The following is a 16,344-nucleotide window of genomic DNA, read 5'->3' as shown; positions in this document are numbered from 1 at the left end:
TGCAGCTAATGATAGAGTTTGAAGAGTATATCATAATGGAAGCTGTAATGCTGGCAAACTTTTTAGGCGAGTCCCCGAATGAGAATGTAAACCGAAGACATAATGGGCACAGTATCTCAAAAACAAGACTTTAAATTAGTGAAAAGAGTCTGTAAAGAAAATAAAAAGGCAGCTGGCATTGAAACAGTTTCCCAATCCTGGCATTTGGATCCAGACATGATGCTGTCCAGTTCACTGGTCTGAAACATCCATTCCTCTCCACTCAAAGCCAAAACATCTTTTTGACTGTTTTCAGTGTGGAATGACCCACTTCTTAACAATGAGTCCTAAAGAAGTTTAATTGAAGTTGCTTTGCATATCTGATGAACCCAATTTGAAAAGACAAAATGATGGCTTGAATATTAATCTACTGGGCTAAATTAAGATATAACTTTGAATGATAAGGAAGACAGGGAAAGCATGAAATTGACACAGACACAGAGACATCAAATCATCTGTCTGCTTCACTCTCGTTGTCTTAATTAGTTTGATCAAGACTTTTTTTTCTTTCACAAATCTGACGTTGTGAGCTGCTCTGCTAACCAACTGGACACATAAAGTTGTGATAAGTTCAAACATTAACATTCATTTTTGTGTGCTTGCACTTTTGCCAGCCATCTGTGCACTGTGTTTATCATACCCAGAGCGTTTGGTGTCAGCATTTAAAATATAAGTTATGAATGTACCCACAGTTGTGGAAAAACAGGTGGCCATCATGATTACAGATAACTGCCAATTATGCTTGAAAATCCTGAGGGAGCGCTTTGGCACCAGCCATGTCTCCCCTGTAAGCGTACTCTTGGAGCTGCTGCTTGACAAATACTGCTGACATCCTTATGCTGTCTAATCAGTGTTTCACTGCAATTTTGTTATGTCAGTTTAACAGGATAAAGTGAGTACAATCTCCCAAAAGATATAACATCTTGCATGAGTTAGAATGGAACTGATCCAAGATAAACTGAGCTGGGTCTGAAATGATAAAACAGCGCAGTATTCAAATTAGACCCGAACTCTTTTTCTGCCTCATTTACGACCACGGATCACCCAATTGAGGCTGGTGCATCAGGGACTAAACACATTGCCACCTACTGCTCGTACAGCATCGAGAGTCTTTTCAGCTTTGCAAATGATGGATGTGCCTTCATGATTTAGTGACTTTTCTCTTATTCAACTCTTTCTCCTTTAGTTCCTGCACAGTCAGCTCAAGGAGCTCACTGGCCCACCTTTACTCCGCTGGCTTCCCTGACATTGTGGATCACAGTGGGCAGGTCGCAGAAGTTCTCGACCCAACTGAGCCTGTGCCCTTTGACCCCCAGCGTGAAGAGACTGACCTTCTACAGGGCAACCTGCTCGTGTTCCAGTTTCTGGCCTTTACCAGGTGAGGCCTGCAGTTCTGGGCCACATGGGGTTTTTAGTGCTGCTTTCGAGTGATAGCAGCTGTGCTGCACAATGGATTTGCTGTAGAGAAAACAGGATAGATTGTGTGTGATTACATGCTCCTTAAGCATTACTCTGGATATAATAATTTGTGTCTCTAGAACTGTCAGAACTGCCGTGATTGTAAGACAGCATTTAAGTTGCATTTCACTGTGTACTGAGCCACCGGCCATTTAACTGTCTAAAGGAATAGATATATCTTTCATGCATTTTGGTTCGCAGCCAAGGACAAAGCCCAGTCTGCCTTGATATTTCTACTTTTTTGTTATGGACTGCAGCCAAATCTTCAATGCACTTCAGTCATGCATGCTGAAAGTCCTGCCAGTCACACTTTACACATATGTCAAGTACATACCCAAACACAGCATGAGACATACGCTCTCAATTGCTGAAAAACACATAAACACATTTCCCGTCAGCACAGGCTGAATAGTGCCTCTGTCAGTGGCTTGTCACAAAAGCCCTGGAGCCAGCGTCCCCTCTGTCAGGGGCTGACAGTGGAGGAGGCTGCTGAAGGATGGGTACAAAACACACAACTCTTTGTGTCCTTCTATCTTGTCATCAGCACTGTCAGCGGTTTGATTCACCAAACTCTGTCGTGTTCATCATAGACTCTGCACCATCCTGCTATGACTTCTTATGTACCAACCTGAAAACTCTGTACATGGTGCTGTATAAAGGCATATGATGCATATTGCTTCAATTAAATGTGGGGACAGAGAAATCTGCTTAGTTTATTATAATAATCAATGTATGTATGTCAAAATATTAGACTTTCTCTGTTTAAATACTCCATTAACTTCAAATATTCACCTAAGGTTACTTTAGTCCGTAGAGTCAGGGAAGAGATAGCAGACTAATATCAGTGATTTGATTTATATTTGATTTTCCACATGATCCAGGTAATTGTGTTACACATCTCCAGGACTCTAAATGTTTTATTCATGAAAAATATGTCCCTGGTGTTACCTGATCTTTTAAAGGTGTGTGTAGAAGTTCGTTCACTGAGATCCCCAGACCAAAACATGTAGGTTACTCTTCTGTGACTACTTTTTGGTCCAGTCAGATAGCCTAGCGGTTATGACACGCGCCCTATATGCAGTGGGTGTAGCCGTTGCAGCGGCTGTAGGATCTAATCTGGACTCGGTCTTGTTCTGCACCCCTTCTCTCTCCACCCAACGTTTCCTGTCACTCTCCAGCTGTCCCAAACAAAATCACCCAAAAATATAACAACAACGTAAGATATTATGGAATTTCCTATCTGCAAGGTAACTCTGTCATCGGAACTGGTTATAATTTAAGATTAAAACAACAAAAATGTATAGCCTCTGGGCGAGTTTGAACTCTCTATAGCTGAACACACTGAAAAGATTTATTTGTATTATTATCAGAAATTATAGGTTATTAAAATAATTGATGTTCTGTGAAGGTAAGAAAGTGTTTTTGATTCTTCTTGGATTGTTAAGACTGCCTTAAGGCAACAAGAAGCACAACCTGACACAGTATACATGTGAACATACATTGTGTATCGCCGTGGCTGCTGTAGTGTGGGCTGGTGGTTGTCTCATAATTATGACAAACAGGTAGGGCAGGCAGGAATTTAGACAGCAGCAGCAGCAGCAGCAGTACTTAGGCAAGCAGGGGGCTTGTGGAAAGGCAATGTAATTTCTACCTCTCACCCGGGTGCCATAATTATCCATATTGTCTGTTTACAGAATGAATATTAATGCCGGCTCGTCCGCGAAGATGGAGCATGGCAGAAATTGTTAACAATGGAATATCAGACTATGTGATTGACTGCGAGGTCACACATGGCTCTTATTAGATTCCACTTTGAAATCTCCAGCTCTGATGGGCATGTCTGTGGTTGAAGGGGGGCCTCCAAGCGTTCCCTGCTTGCTTTCAAATGCCTTTTCCTTTTTCCTCATTATTGAATACCCAGTGACTGTTTTCTAATCAGTTTATCAGATGGAGAGAAAGAAGCTCGCCCTAAAACTCACTCATCATAGTGCAAAATCCAGTGGTTGCCGGCTTAAGTGTGTGTTCAGATCTACATACTTGTGGGTCATATTACATTCAGAGGGTTTTGTAAGGGCATACTCACACTAGGCAATCTGTACAGTGCCTAAGCACGCTTCACCCCTAAAGTCCAGTTCATTTGACTAGTGTGAGTTCTCCCATTCGGACTCAAGCTCGGTACACTTCCTTGGCCCTGGCAAGCTTGGAAGAGGTGTGCTTCGACACGGTACAGTTCATGCACGAGTATAAGCACTGGTACCATGTTGACAGCCCTTATTATACCGAGAAATCCTGGGCTGTTATGGCTGTAAATTAAAAAAATAAGCCACAAAGTCAGTAAAGTAGCTGTCACGTTCTCTGTGTTGTTCTCCGATGTGTTGACCATAGTCGACCACGCTTCCTTTTTTTTTTTTTTTTTTAATTTTTTTTAACTTGTCTGTCTTGTAATCAAAGGACGCTTCAGAATAATGCAAAGCCATGCAATGTTTTATTGCAATGTTATGTAGGCTACAAGAGGTAACTGTGCTTAGACCCGGTTAGTCCTGGAGCAGTGTGAGTGCAGGCCAGCGGGGGAATGGGGAGGGGGGGGGGGGGGATCGTCCTTAAGCACGGTACTGGACAACAGTGGGCCTCGTGTGAGTGCGCCCCTTGTGAAAAACCTTAGTTTCACTTTGTCAAAAACTCTTCTTTCTCCATAGCACTTAAAGTGAGCAAGTAAACACATCTTTTTTATTAACCTTGTTAAACCATATGTATATATAATATTTTAATAAACAGAAAAGGATCTTCATAGGAACGTTCAGAGATCTTATGATTGTTTTTTAAGATACAGCAAAGCTATCCACTTATTATGAAGAAAGGTGTATGGCTGAGTTTGTACCCTCTCAGTCAACTGGACAATTTATGGCCACTTCAAGGTGTGATTTATTTCTTTAATTATTATTCTTATTTCAATAAGTGCGTTTTAACTTTTAAGAAGCTGTAAATCTGTATTGTCGTCTCTGGCAGGACATGCACGGCATGCATATTACATTTTTACTTTCCTGGAACTGTCTGTGGTAAATTATGAGCTCAATTTACTCACCCAGGTTTTTTATATTTTCAATTATTAATTTTCAATCTGTACCAATCTACTCCCCACATAGATTTTGTAATAAAAATATCACAGTAAGTGTTTAATTAGTTGTGCAGTTATTTACATACAGCATTCCTGTATTGACCACTAAGTATTTCTCTATGAATGATCATTATTTTCTGAGTTATCTTTGATCTGTGTCTCTTGACAGAATACCCACAGCAGGCGTTGGTGCCGACTGGCCGGACAACATCTATTTCACCTTCCAGTTTTATCGCTGTCCACCAGTCACATCGCAGCAACTCAAATTAGTGACTAGTGGAAAAGTTCAACACAAAGCTGGCAATCCACTTCCCTGTGTCTTGGCCTCCATCAACAAAGATGGCACTGTCAACTCTGGTAAGGATCATCTAATTCCTCTAATTTCCTCACTGAAATGGAGAGTCATGCCTTCAATTGGCCTTTTAGTATGACCCCATAAAAATCACATTAGATAATTCTTTCCTATCAATTTCATTGCAAATTGAGAATTTTAAAGACAGATTGGATAAAAAATAGTTTTCACCTGAATCTGTGTTAATTTAGACTAATTTAGTCTCAGACTTTAAATGGTAAATGGACTTGAGCTTGTATAGCACTTTTCTAGTCTTCTGAATACTCAAAGCGCTTTTACACCGCAGGTCACACCCATTCACACACTGATGGCAGAGGTTGCTATTTAAAGTGACCATCAGAATTAACTAAACTCATTCACACACAATCATACACTGTCGACAAAGCAGCATGAGCAACTTTGGGTTAAGAGACCAAAATGCTTATAAGTCTTAGTCTTAGAAATATTTTGGTCAGTTTTTCCCTTTATATTTTTATTTTAGTTAGGAAAACTCAAAACATTTTAGTCCAGTTTAAGTTGGAAAAAAATTCATTTCATTTCTTTAAGTTAAACGTTTTCCATATACAATACTTCATTCAGTCTAATAAATGTATCAGAGTGCAAAAACAAGAGGTTGTATGAGCTGACTTTTTAAACTCATAAACACATACAACTGTAAAATTAATAGCATAGAATAATTGAACAGTCACACTATCATTACTTTTGGTATATTAACATCAAACTGATGATATTAATATACTTTGAATAAAGGACTTGCATCACAGTGTTGTACTTTCACTACTGCACAGACAAGCTACATATTGAACCTATTGAACTGCTTTTTTATCACCTACATCTTCATGAAAGGAAACCTTAGCATTATTAGGTTACAAATATTATGATACCACGCAAACCGAGGTCAGTCACTGCTTGGCCACGCTATCGTTAGCTCGTAGACAGCTCATGCATGCTACTCAGAGAACCGGGGTTATGAAAGTTACCTAAAGTTATATGCTCCACCTCTTCTTCTGCTCTCTGCCTGACATCTCATACCTCTCCTTTCTCATGCTTGTGTTTTTAAAGAATGATAAGATAAACAGTGGGAGGTAATATCATGGATTTTAAATGTTCGACTGACCACCACTAACATTGTCCCATCTTGTCTTGTTAATGAAAAAAAAAACGTATGTACTTTCAGAGTTTTGTTGTCAAAGATCTATTTTTAGCTCATTAACATCTCGTCATCGTACATTATTGTCATCGTTTTTGTTAACAGAATTATCACTGAATTTAATAATATCCTCTGGCTTTCATGTTTGTTATACTAGTATGAAACTGCAAGGACTTGAAACGTGTTTGAGACGTCTTAACTATCTCAGTGAACAACATTGTTGAATTTTGTTTTCAATACATGATATACTGTTGAGGAAGTAAAGGTACACATTATTGCTCTTCATTGTATTCACATTGGTGCCTGAAAGTTGGAAAATGCATTTAAATTCATTTAACAACATATTCTCTGCACACACTTAGGTCACCACCATTGATAAAACAGTTACAGGATTATCCCCATTACAATTTGTTGGTGTAAACTTGACTGTTGTTTATTTGAGTGCTCTCCAGGTTTACAGAGTAAAATCAGTTTCTACAAACTGCAAGCCCTTTCTACGATGCTCCATACATGTTCTCTGATGCTCAGGCACTTCCCTTTCAATCAGCCGAGCGGGCGCTGATTGATGTCAAGACTATTCATGTAGCAGCTAATGAAATGGAAGAGATATTACAGCTTCTGACAGAGCGTGATATTGAACACACAAACAACACCCCCCCCCCACCCCCCACCCCACCCACCTACACCTACCCATACTCAGAATTCCCCAGACATACACCCCAGCCTCACTCTGTCAATATTTCTCTGTCTGTCTCTGTATCTCTCTCAGTCTGTATCATCCAGGGTGCACTTCCACAAATCCCTCCCACATTCAGACAAATCCTTCTATAAATTTTACAACTGGATGTCTTTCCACTTATTTATTGTTTGGAACAGGGTAATCTTTTTTTCTGTTTGTTCATTCTCAGATTCACTCTTTGTTAACCCCAGGTAACTGAGTGCTAAGGTATGCTAAGCGTTTCAAAACTTTACCTACTGAATCAAAACTACTATCATGTATATCTCAAAATAAGCTGTAAAGCTTTATGCAAAGGTTATAGTTCAGAAACCTAAAAATATTATTATGCTGACATCCAATCTACTTTTATTGTGCTGTGATGCATGATATACCCGAGACCAGAGCGCCCCGAGACCAAGACCAGCCAAGACATTTAGGGAATCCAGACCGAGTCAAGACCAAGACCAAGGCAGTGGTAGACTGAGACAAGACCAAGACCGAGGCCATAAATATCACTGAAAAATTATCATCTTGTGTGCAGCGGGCGTGTCTTGAAACGACTACAGCATACTATTGGTGTTTCTACAAGGCTAACAGAGCTAGCTATAGCATCCTCACCTGGGATGTCAGCCCTTGAGATCCCCAGTGACATTCCCGGCTAGGAATATTAACTCAATCATTATTATCTAAATTTTGAGGGATCATTTGAGACATGTTTCCCCCTCCTTTTTCCGTTTTCTGTTTAAAAGTTAAAGTTGTACATTTTCACCTGCTGCATGATGGGAAATAATTTCAGAAGGAATCTGGTTGTTGTCTTGAAGTTAGTCACCATGCAAGATCCACAGTCTTTGCAGATTGAGATCTTTGCATTGTGAGATGGTGTCAGACATGAGTCTTTGAAAAGTTTTCTACAAATCTTCTAGTGTATGGAAGGCGTAAGTTGTCAATCCTTAAAGCCCTTCTGTCACACATTTGAAGCCCTTCTGTCTCATTTCGTAGGGTTATTGTGAAGGTCTGTGACCCAATAAATATGGCAAAATAAAATTGTCTTGTAAAGTATTTAGATGTTTGAATTTATTTTACTCAGTGGTTTGTGATCTTCATACCCTGAGGAAGTATGATATGCTACTGCCTTTGTTCTTCATTAATGAGATGGGCTGGTGGTTATCAGTTTGGCCAATTATTCAAATGAACAGTCATGTTTTTTATTCAGTCTTGTTGTCATTTCTCAATCCACAAATGATCCCAACACCATGCCCAACCAAATCAGCTTTAACCATATAGTGTAAGGTGTGATGTAGTTTGATGTGTTGCATGCTTAAATCCAACTTCTGTGGCAACACACTTTAATTGGTGGATTCCTTCAATGGCATTTAATGCATTTCCAACCTCTATAACCTCTTCCCATCATAGATATGAAATCTACCCTGGACTTTTGATGACTCGTATAATTGAACATTATCAGCACATTAACTCGCTAACTCTGTCTTCACACACTCAAAGACTGCGAGAGGAGTGAGACACTCTTTGGCATCCTGCTGTTTACCTTAAGTGAGATGGCTCATTTTTCCAATTATGTGAAAGCAGTGTAAATGTTCTGTTGTTGGTAGTAACAATTAAAATAATTCACCAGAGAGCAAAATAAGTATTTTGTTTTCCTTGTTAAAGTAGAGGGTTTTTTTTTATTACAAGGCTTTTTACTTTGAAGGAAGCAGTTGTACAAACTGGACTGTCTGAATAGCTGACAACAGATCAATATGTAAACTGTGTTATTTTTAGCAATTATTGGCCAGGGCTACAATAATCCTGTTTATGTCCTGCTCAGCCAGGTTCCACCCACGCAGCTGTTTTAATTTGCTTCGTGACTAGAACTTTCCTCAGGACTGTGTGGGTGTACAGACAGTGCTTGATTGACGTGTCTGTAACTTCCTATTTGTCTTTTGTTGCATCTGTTGAGGAGAATTCAGTTTGAAAAGAAGCCAGATATTCGTCTGTGCCACAAACATATTGACTCCTGAAAAAAGGCATTAACTACACGTATACTTTCTCAAAGTTATTCACCAAACATGTCTATCTAGTGTTTCTGCATTTTGGTTGTATTGTCGTACAGTCTTAAAACTGAGCAGGAACTGACTTCAGGTTCTGCCAAGTATTAGAGCAAAGCATGGTGCAAAGTTGTAGGACATGCCTTCCCAGGCAGCTCTTTTAAGGACATGCCAACCCAGACTCATTTAAATTTCCCTGCCTCTGCAAACAGAGCTAGCCAATCGGAGGAAAGTGGGCTTGTGGGGAAGGGGGCCTTACGGCCAAATTTCACCAGATGAGTGTTCGGCAGTGTTGCCAGATTTGTACCATAATTTTGCCCTCTGTACGATCAATAATTGCAGAAAATGCCAAGTGTACAATAATTTGGCAATGTCAATGTCACAATAACCATACATTGTATGTGATTTGAGAGCAACCAATCATATCAGCATGACTGAGACAGCTATCACATACACCATTCAGCACCTAACCGGCACACCTGCCCCTCTGCTGCCAGGCTCTGACTGCCAATCAGAACATCACCTGATGTCCTGCTCACGCCTGTGGTTCATTATGCGACACAGACTGAAGAAAAATGCATGTCACAACAACTTAAGATGCTACTAGCTCAGCTACAGAGCAGCTGGAGACGGAGCCGTTTGCAAAAAAATTACACTACAGTTTGTTCATTTTTATTTACATCAATGCGGTGGGCAGGGCATAATTTTGCCTTTTAGTCTGGTATTTAGCACCTTTAAGTCCTTTAGGGGATTGACCTAATTTATGTATCATTTTACAACATGAGATTGTTCAATTTAATGGAAGCTGTAGCCCTTTCATGCAGATTATATACACACAAAAATATGCGTATGTTATCTGCATAAAGAGGCAGTGAGAGAGGTTAGTGGCCCTGTTTACATCTTGTAATAACATCTCTCCTAGGTGGTCTGTTCACAGCCTTATTGCTAGGTGTGAACAAACCTATATATATACAGTATATATATTTTTTTTAGCTTAAATGAATGTTTATTGAGTGATATGTTTCCACTGCTAATCTGCCAATAGGACAAGTTTACCAGTCTCATATATAAATATTCTAAAAACCATTTGCTGAGATCTCCAGGTATCGGAGCAGGTGCCCATTCTTTTCTCACTACCAAACTATTTTTAATCACCATATGTCATGTCAAACAGTATATATAGTATGTCAGCCAACAGCAATCCTCAAGTTACACAAAGGTTTTCCTTCACTCAAGAAACCCCCAAGCTGATATGAAAATAGATTTTATTTCCCTTCAGAATATCATACAAAAGCTGCTTTCAGCTACTCATTCAATAGTCGGTGTCTATTTAAATAAAAAGAACATTTCAGGCAGATTTCATGAGGAATAAATATGAATTAAAGGGTAAAACCACACGAAAGTCACGAACACCAGGGCAAGAGAAAGTGAAACCAAACAGCTGAAACTAAAGCTTTTAAAAGGGACACACTCACGCAGGAGAGAGCTCATTCCTGATCTGACTGTAGAAGAGGCAACATCTCTCCAGCCAGTCTATACAGCCAGCTACCCTTTTTATTTTGTTTCTCAGTGTGCCTCGGCCTGAAGAAGACTCTTAAAGGGTTGAAACATCCCCCGAGGCACATGACAATTTATTTTAAAATAATTTAATATCTATTTGATTTTTTCCATCCACATCCACATATCTAAGGGCGTGTCTTTAGAATGTGATGATGTGGCTTCAGTAAGCCTGCTTGAAAATGAGGCATGAAAATGTGATGAAACCCACCCTGCAGCCCTTGCACCTTGTCAAATTCAATGACAACACCATCAACATCAAAGAGATAGACCAGAAAATGTTGGGGATGTGAAACCGTTGTTGAGTTTAGTCTCACATAAAGTTAGCATGAAGGAAGTCATTCACACTACTGAACATCTGAAAAGCATCGAGAACATTTGGTGTTTTCAATGCCCATATCAAATAACTCATCAGCCACATTCATAGCAACTTGTTGAACCGGTGTTTTCCTGTTGATAGTCAGAGTAAAGGCCTTTTTTTTTGTCCAAAATTGACATCATGTTTGCACACTGACTCCAAAATCAGCAATCATGGTGGCAATGACAAAGAGAGTTAAGATCTTCCAGGTTATCTTTTCTGAGCATGTTGGAGTACGCTAATCATGAAATTCTAGCTCTGTGTTGACCAACTGAACTCTGGAGACATGAAGGTTGTAAAGGGGGAGTCAATCAGTCAAGGCCCAGCCTACCATGGAGGTAGAACTGGGCCAACAGACATACACTTTGACATGATGTAATTGGTTTGATGTGCACCAGAAACAATAACAGCCATGTCTAATAAAGTGCATCAATTTCCATGGAATTAAAAAAAAAAAACCTTTAGTGACCAAACATTTTTCCCGCAGATATATTGGTAAATGCAGCATTTTTTTACAGTGATGCTGTGGTTTGCATCAGCCTCTACATCTGTCTCTACGCTCTGTGCATCCTCACTTTTTTTTTCGCCTTCAGCCATCACAGCGTTGTTGAGAGTTGTTGATCCCCAGCAGGATTCTCAGCCAGCATAGTCTGCTGTGTACACAACATGCAGGCCATCCAGGTTGGGGGTGGGGGGGGTGTGTGTGTGTCTGCTTGGTGCCACTCCTTGTCTGCAGACCTAACTACACACGTACACAACCCTGTAGAACCCTTGGGCCAGATCTGTCAGCTCTTCTCTGCTTGTGAGCACAAATACACACAGCACATTCTCTCTCTCTCTCTCTCTCTCCCACTCTCTCTCTGTGTTCTCATTGCCACCCGTCCACTGCACACAAGCCCAGAGCATGCTGGGAGAATTAATGGTCCAAGTGGAGAGAGTTGGCAGGTGGTTGGGGAGTGGGGAAGGAGAGGTGGATGTGCAGGAGTCTGCGTAGCTTCTTTTAAAGGAAAAGGAGTTCTTAGCCGCACAGCGATATTAGGGACTGATTTGGTCTTTGTGTGTCTTTCTTCTCTCTTTATCTTATTCATGTATACTGTCGAACAAGTGTGAAATGTCCTTTTGGTGAAAATCTTCTATCCGTGCCATGCACTGTTGTCTAAAGTAGAGGTCAGCCCAGATAGTATTGCCTTTTTCATTTCAGGGTATTTCATAAGAAAAAGCCTGTAAAACATTCACTTGTCACCTACCTCAGTAAAGAAGCTGCAGCCGACCTAGATAAATGTTATTGTGGCTTTCAGTGCACAGTTTTTGTATCTTGTTGTTATTTATTTTGGAGGCTTTTCTATATTTATAACATTATCATAACTATCCCTCTTCCTTCCAACTTCATCTCAAAGAACATGACTTTTCTGTGAACACCAAACAAAACCAGTTGTGTAGACAAACATGCTCAAAAGCTGTTTTTAAATGTACACCCCGGAAAATTGCCAAACAGACTGCCCCCTGAAATCTTTCTGGGTTGCTTGCTCACTTGCACCTCAATGCAGGAGACTTTTCCTTTTGGATTGGGGGTGGTTGTATGAAGCATCAGAGCCCGACACCATATATTTGAAGTTTTATTTTGGGGCTTTTTTTCACCTTTATTCGATAGGAGATTAGATAGATTGAGTAGGGAAATTGTTTACAGAGAGTGGTGATTGGGAAGAAGGTACACAGTAGCCACAGGTCGGATTTTTACCTGGGTTGTCAGCTTGGATGGCTACTGCCACTGTACATTGGATGCGATCTAACTGCTAGGCCACTTGAGTCCCTATTACCCTATCAATGTGATGTGTACTTAGACACATTTACAATATCAACAAAAGAGCGGAGAAGAACATACTGAGGAACATAATGAAGCATTTTTATTACATGCTTGGAGATCCCACTGGTCGCGTACATGCTGTCATGCAACGGTCCCAGGATAAAAACGTCACCACCCTCTCTTGCTTGCTCTTTGTGAATTTTTCCTGCATATACAGCTCTGGAAAAAATTAAGAGACCACTGCAATTTTTTCTGAAATCAGCATCTCTACATGTATGAAATCCATTCCATTCCAGTGTCTGTTGAATTCCAACACAAGCACACCTCATTCTACTAAATGAGGTACTGTTTAGGTGATCACCTGATTCCAAATCTTATTAAAAGAGGAAAAGTATAAAAACCACTGCTGTGGTCATCACTATCCTCTTGCAATAGGACCAGCTGGATGGCAAAAACAGTGCTAGTAGTACCTCAAAAGTAATTGGAGTAAAAAAGATAACTATTGACCATTCCAAAAGAGTTGAAAATAAAAGTTTTGAGTGAGGAAAAGAAGGGTTAAATTCTGGTTTTACTGGCAGAAGGTTACAGTGAGCATCAGCTTGCTTCCATCCTTAAAATTTCCAAGACGGTTGTTCATAAGAACAAGGTCAAGCAGCAGACTTTGGGGACAACAAAGCTACAGACTGGCATAGGGCAAAAATGACTCTCCACTGAATGGAATGACCGTCAACTCATTTGAATGTCACTCAGAAACAGTAGGATGACATCAAGTGACCTACAAAAAAAATGGCAAATGGTGCATGGTGAGAACGTTTAGAAACAGGCTCCTAGGGGCAGGGCTCAAGTCGTGTAAAGCTAGAAAAAAGCCCTTCATCAATGAGAAGCAAAGAAGAGCCAGGCTGAGGTTTGGCAAAAGACCATAATGATTGGACCATAGAGGACTGGAGTAAGGTCATCTTCTCTGATGAGTCCAATTTTCAGCTTTGCCCAACACCTGGTCGTGTAATGGTTAGACGGAGACCTGGAGAGGCCTACAAGCCACAGTGTATCGCACCCATCGGTGACGGACTGGGATTGCTTCAGCAGGGCTGGAATTGGGCAGATGCGTAGGGTGCATGAATCAAGCCACATACAAGGTTGTCTTGAAAGACAACTTGCTTCCTTCTGCTCTGACAATGTTCCCCAACTCTGAGGATTGTTTTTTCCAGCAGGACAATGTTCCATGCCACACAGCTAAGTCAATCAAGGTGTGGATGAAGGACCACCAGATCAAGACCCTGTCATGGCCAGCCCAATCTCCAGACCTGAACCCCATTGAAAAACTCTGGGATGTGATCAAGAGGAAGATGGATGGTCACAAGCCATCAAACAAAGCTGAGCTGCTTGAATTTTTGCGCCAGGAGGGGCATAAAGTCACCCAACAGCAATTTGAAAGACTGCTGCAGAGCATGCCAAGACGCATGAAAGCTGTGATTGACAATCAGGGTTATTCCATCAAATATTGATTTCTGAACTCTTCCAAAGTTAAAACATTAGTATTGTGTTGTGTATAAATGAATATGAACTTGTTTTCTTGGCATTATTTAAGGTCTGAAAACACTGCATCTTTTTTGTTATTTTGACCATTTGGCATTTTCTGCAAATAAATGCTCTAAATGACAATATTTTTATTTGGAATTTGGGAGAAATGTTGTCAGTAGTTGATAGAATAAAACAAAACTGTTAATTTTACTCAAACACATACCTACAAATAGTAAAATCAGAGAAACAGATAATTTTGCAGTGGTCTCTTAATTTTTTCCAGAGCTGTATGTATATATATATATGTACACCTGCATACTCACATCAGCTCACCCCGACTTCACATGGAAAATTCACAAGGTGGCTGTTAGGGAAAATTGCGGGTAAGGTGACGGTGAAAAATCTGTCTGGTTGCGTTCACACATGCTGCTCACCCCTGAAAAATCTCAGGAAGTTTTCAAGAGTTTTATGCATGTGTGAAAGCACCAAAACACAGATATAATTTACAGATACTCCCCTTGCTAGAAAAGGATCAAGCATTGCTTAAAAGGGTTATGTAAATGGTTAATTGAATGGAATACACTTTCTTATCCACTTGTCTTGTCTTCTGAACCCTCAAAGAACTTTACAGTTCATGCTATTCACCACCCTATTCATACATTCATACTGTGTCTTACATGCCCAGTTTGAGGTATCTTGCCCAAGGATACTTTGACATGTGAAGTGAAGGAGCGGAGAGAAATAACCCTGATGATCCTCCAATTAGTGGATGGCCTACTCGTAACACTTGAGCCTCAGTTGCTTTGAGAATGTTTTTTTTTTTGTAAATAGAATAAAATTAGATTCGAGAGATGAAGGAGTGCTCTTTTAAAATCATTAATTTCCTCAACTTGACTAAATTAAATTAATTTAATTTGAAAAAACAAAAAACTCCATAAAAGCTTTTCCAGTGGAAGGTATGGGATGATTGTTTCAACTTTTCATAAACTAATCACAAATTCAATTATTTTTCCTATTCCTACACTTTAAATGGTGCAGGCTGAATCTTAATGAGTCTGGTGAGTGTTTCAAAAAAGATTCCTTGTCTGGTTCATTGAAATAGTTATTTAAGAAGTATCTGCCCTCAACAAACCTTTCTATTTGAACCTTAAGAAACACCCAGTGGCAGCACAGTGGTATCACAACAGGCTGTCAGGCTGAATGCATGAATTATGGATGTAGTGTGTGTGTGTGTGTGTGTGTGTGTGTGTGTGTGTGTGTGTGTGTGTGTGTGTGTGTGTGTGTGTGTGTGTGTGTGTGTGTGTGTGTGTGTGTGTGTGTGTGTGTGTGTGTGTGTGTGTGTGTGTGTGTGTGTGTGTGTGTGTGTGTGTGTGTGTGTGTGTGTGTGCGCGCGCGCGCGTGTGCGTGTGTGCATGCTCGTGCGTGTGTGCGTGCGTATTTGAAGAAAAAAAGCAAAGAGTTTTGTATCAGTTTATGTGGAAAAAGAATCAGAGGGGGTAGCTGGTCTTTTTAACCCAGTAGGGTTGTCACCAAAAGGTCCTCATTACCCCACTTCTATCCAACCAGCTGCTTCTCCACACATTCAGCTTCGGGGAATAAAGACAGCATGAGGGCTTTGATACAGAGCTGGAGGATGCTGCGAGGGGGGGGACAACTCTGGGAGTCAAAGCACATTCACACCTTTAATACACACATGCATTAACATTACCACAGTGCTGCAGGTTGGGCTTGGGCTGCTGCTGCTGACTGTTCATTGTACCCACTCACCAGCTGAGTTGGATCACTGATGGGGTCAGTTTTATTTAAACCGCTCAGAGATAGAGGATGAGTCAGATTCCAAGTCATTACATTACAGAGCCGTCATCAGATAATCACAGGGCACTTGTTTTACATTCTCAAAATGAATCGGGGCTTTTACGAAGAACTGATTTGATCAAAATAAAACAGTTGGTGTGTGTGTGTGTGTGTGTGTGTGTGTGTGTGTGTGTGTGTGTGTGTGTGTGTGTGTGTGTGTGTGTGTGTGTGTGTGTGTGTGTGTGTGTGTGTGTGTGTGTGTGTGTGTGTGTGTGTGTGTGTGTGTGTGTGTGTGTGTCTGTGTCTGTGTGTGTGTGTGTGTGTCCTGCATGTATGACCTTGCAGGATTGGACAAAATAAAAAATGCTGATGATATAAATACTAAATATCTTTTAGATTTTTGGCCACCCATGTCCTTAGAGCAGCTTCAATT

At 40.4% G+C, this 16,344-nt stretch overlaps 1 protein-coding gene across 2 annotated transcripts in view; it reads left to right on the top strand.

Moving 5' to 3' along the window:
* The window catches only part of nphp4 (nephronophthisis 4), a 200,754-nt gene that overhangs the window by 131,246 nt on the left and 53,164 nt on the right, over nucleotides 1-16,344 (top strand). For both annotated transcript variants that reach the window (XM_061057571.1, XM_061057569.1), the window contains exons 14-15: nucleotides 1,226-1,417; nucleotides 4,782-4,969. In XM_061057571.1, the coding sequence (XP_060913554.1) occupies nucleotides 1,226-1,417; nucleotides 4,782-4,969 (380 nt within the window). The remainder of the gene's footprint in view (nucleotides 1-1,225; nucleotides 1,418-4,781; nucleotides 4,970-16,344) is intronic.

Source organism: Labrus mixtus, chromosome 15, assembly GCF_963584025.1.
Source record: "Labrus mixtus chromosome 15, fLabMix1.1, whole genome shotgun sequence".
Classification (NCBI taxonomy): Eukaryota; Metazoa; Chordata; class Actinopteri; order Labriformes; family Labridae; genus Labrus; species Labrus mixtus.
This window is presented reverse-complemented; position numbering and strand designations above follow the sequence as displayed.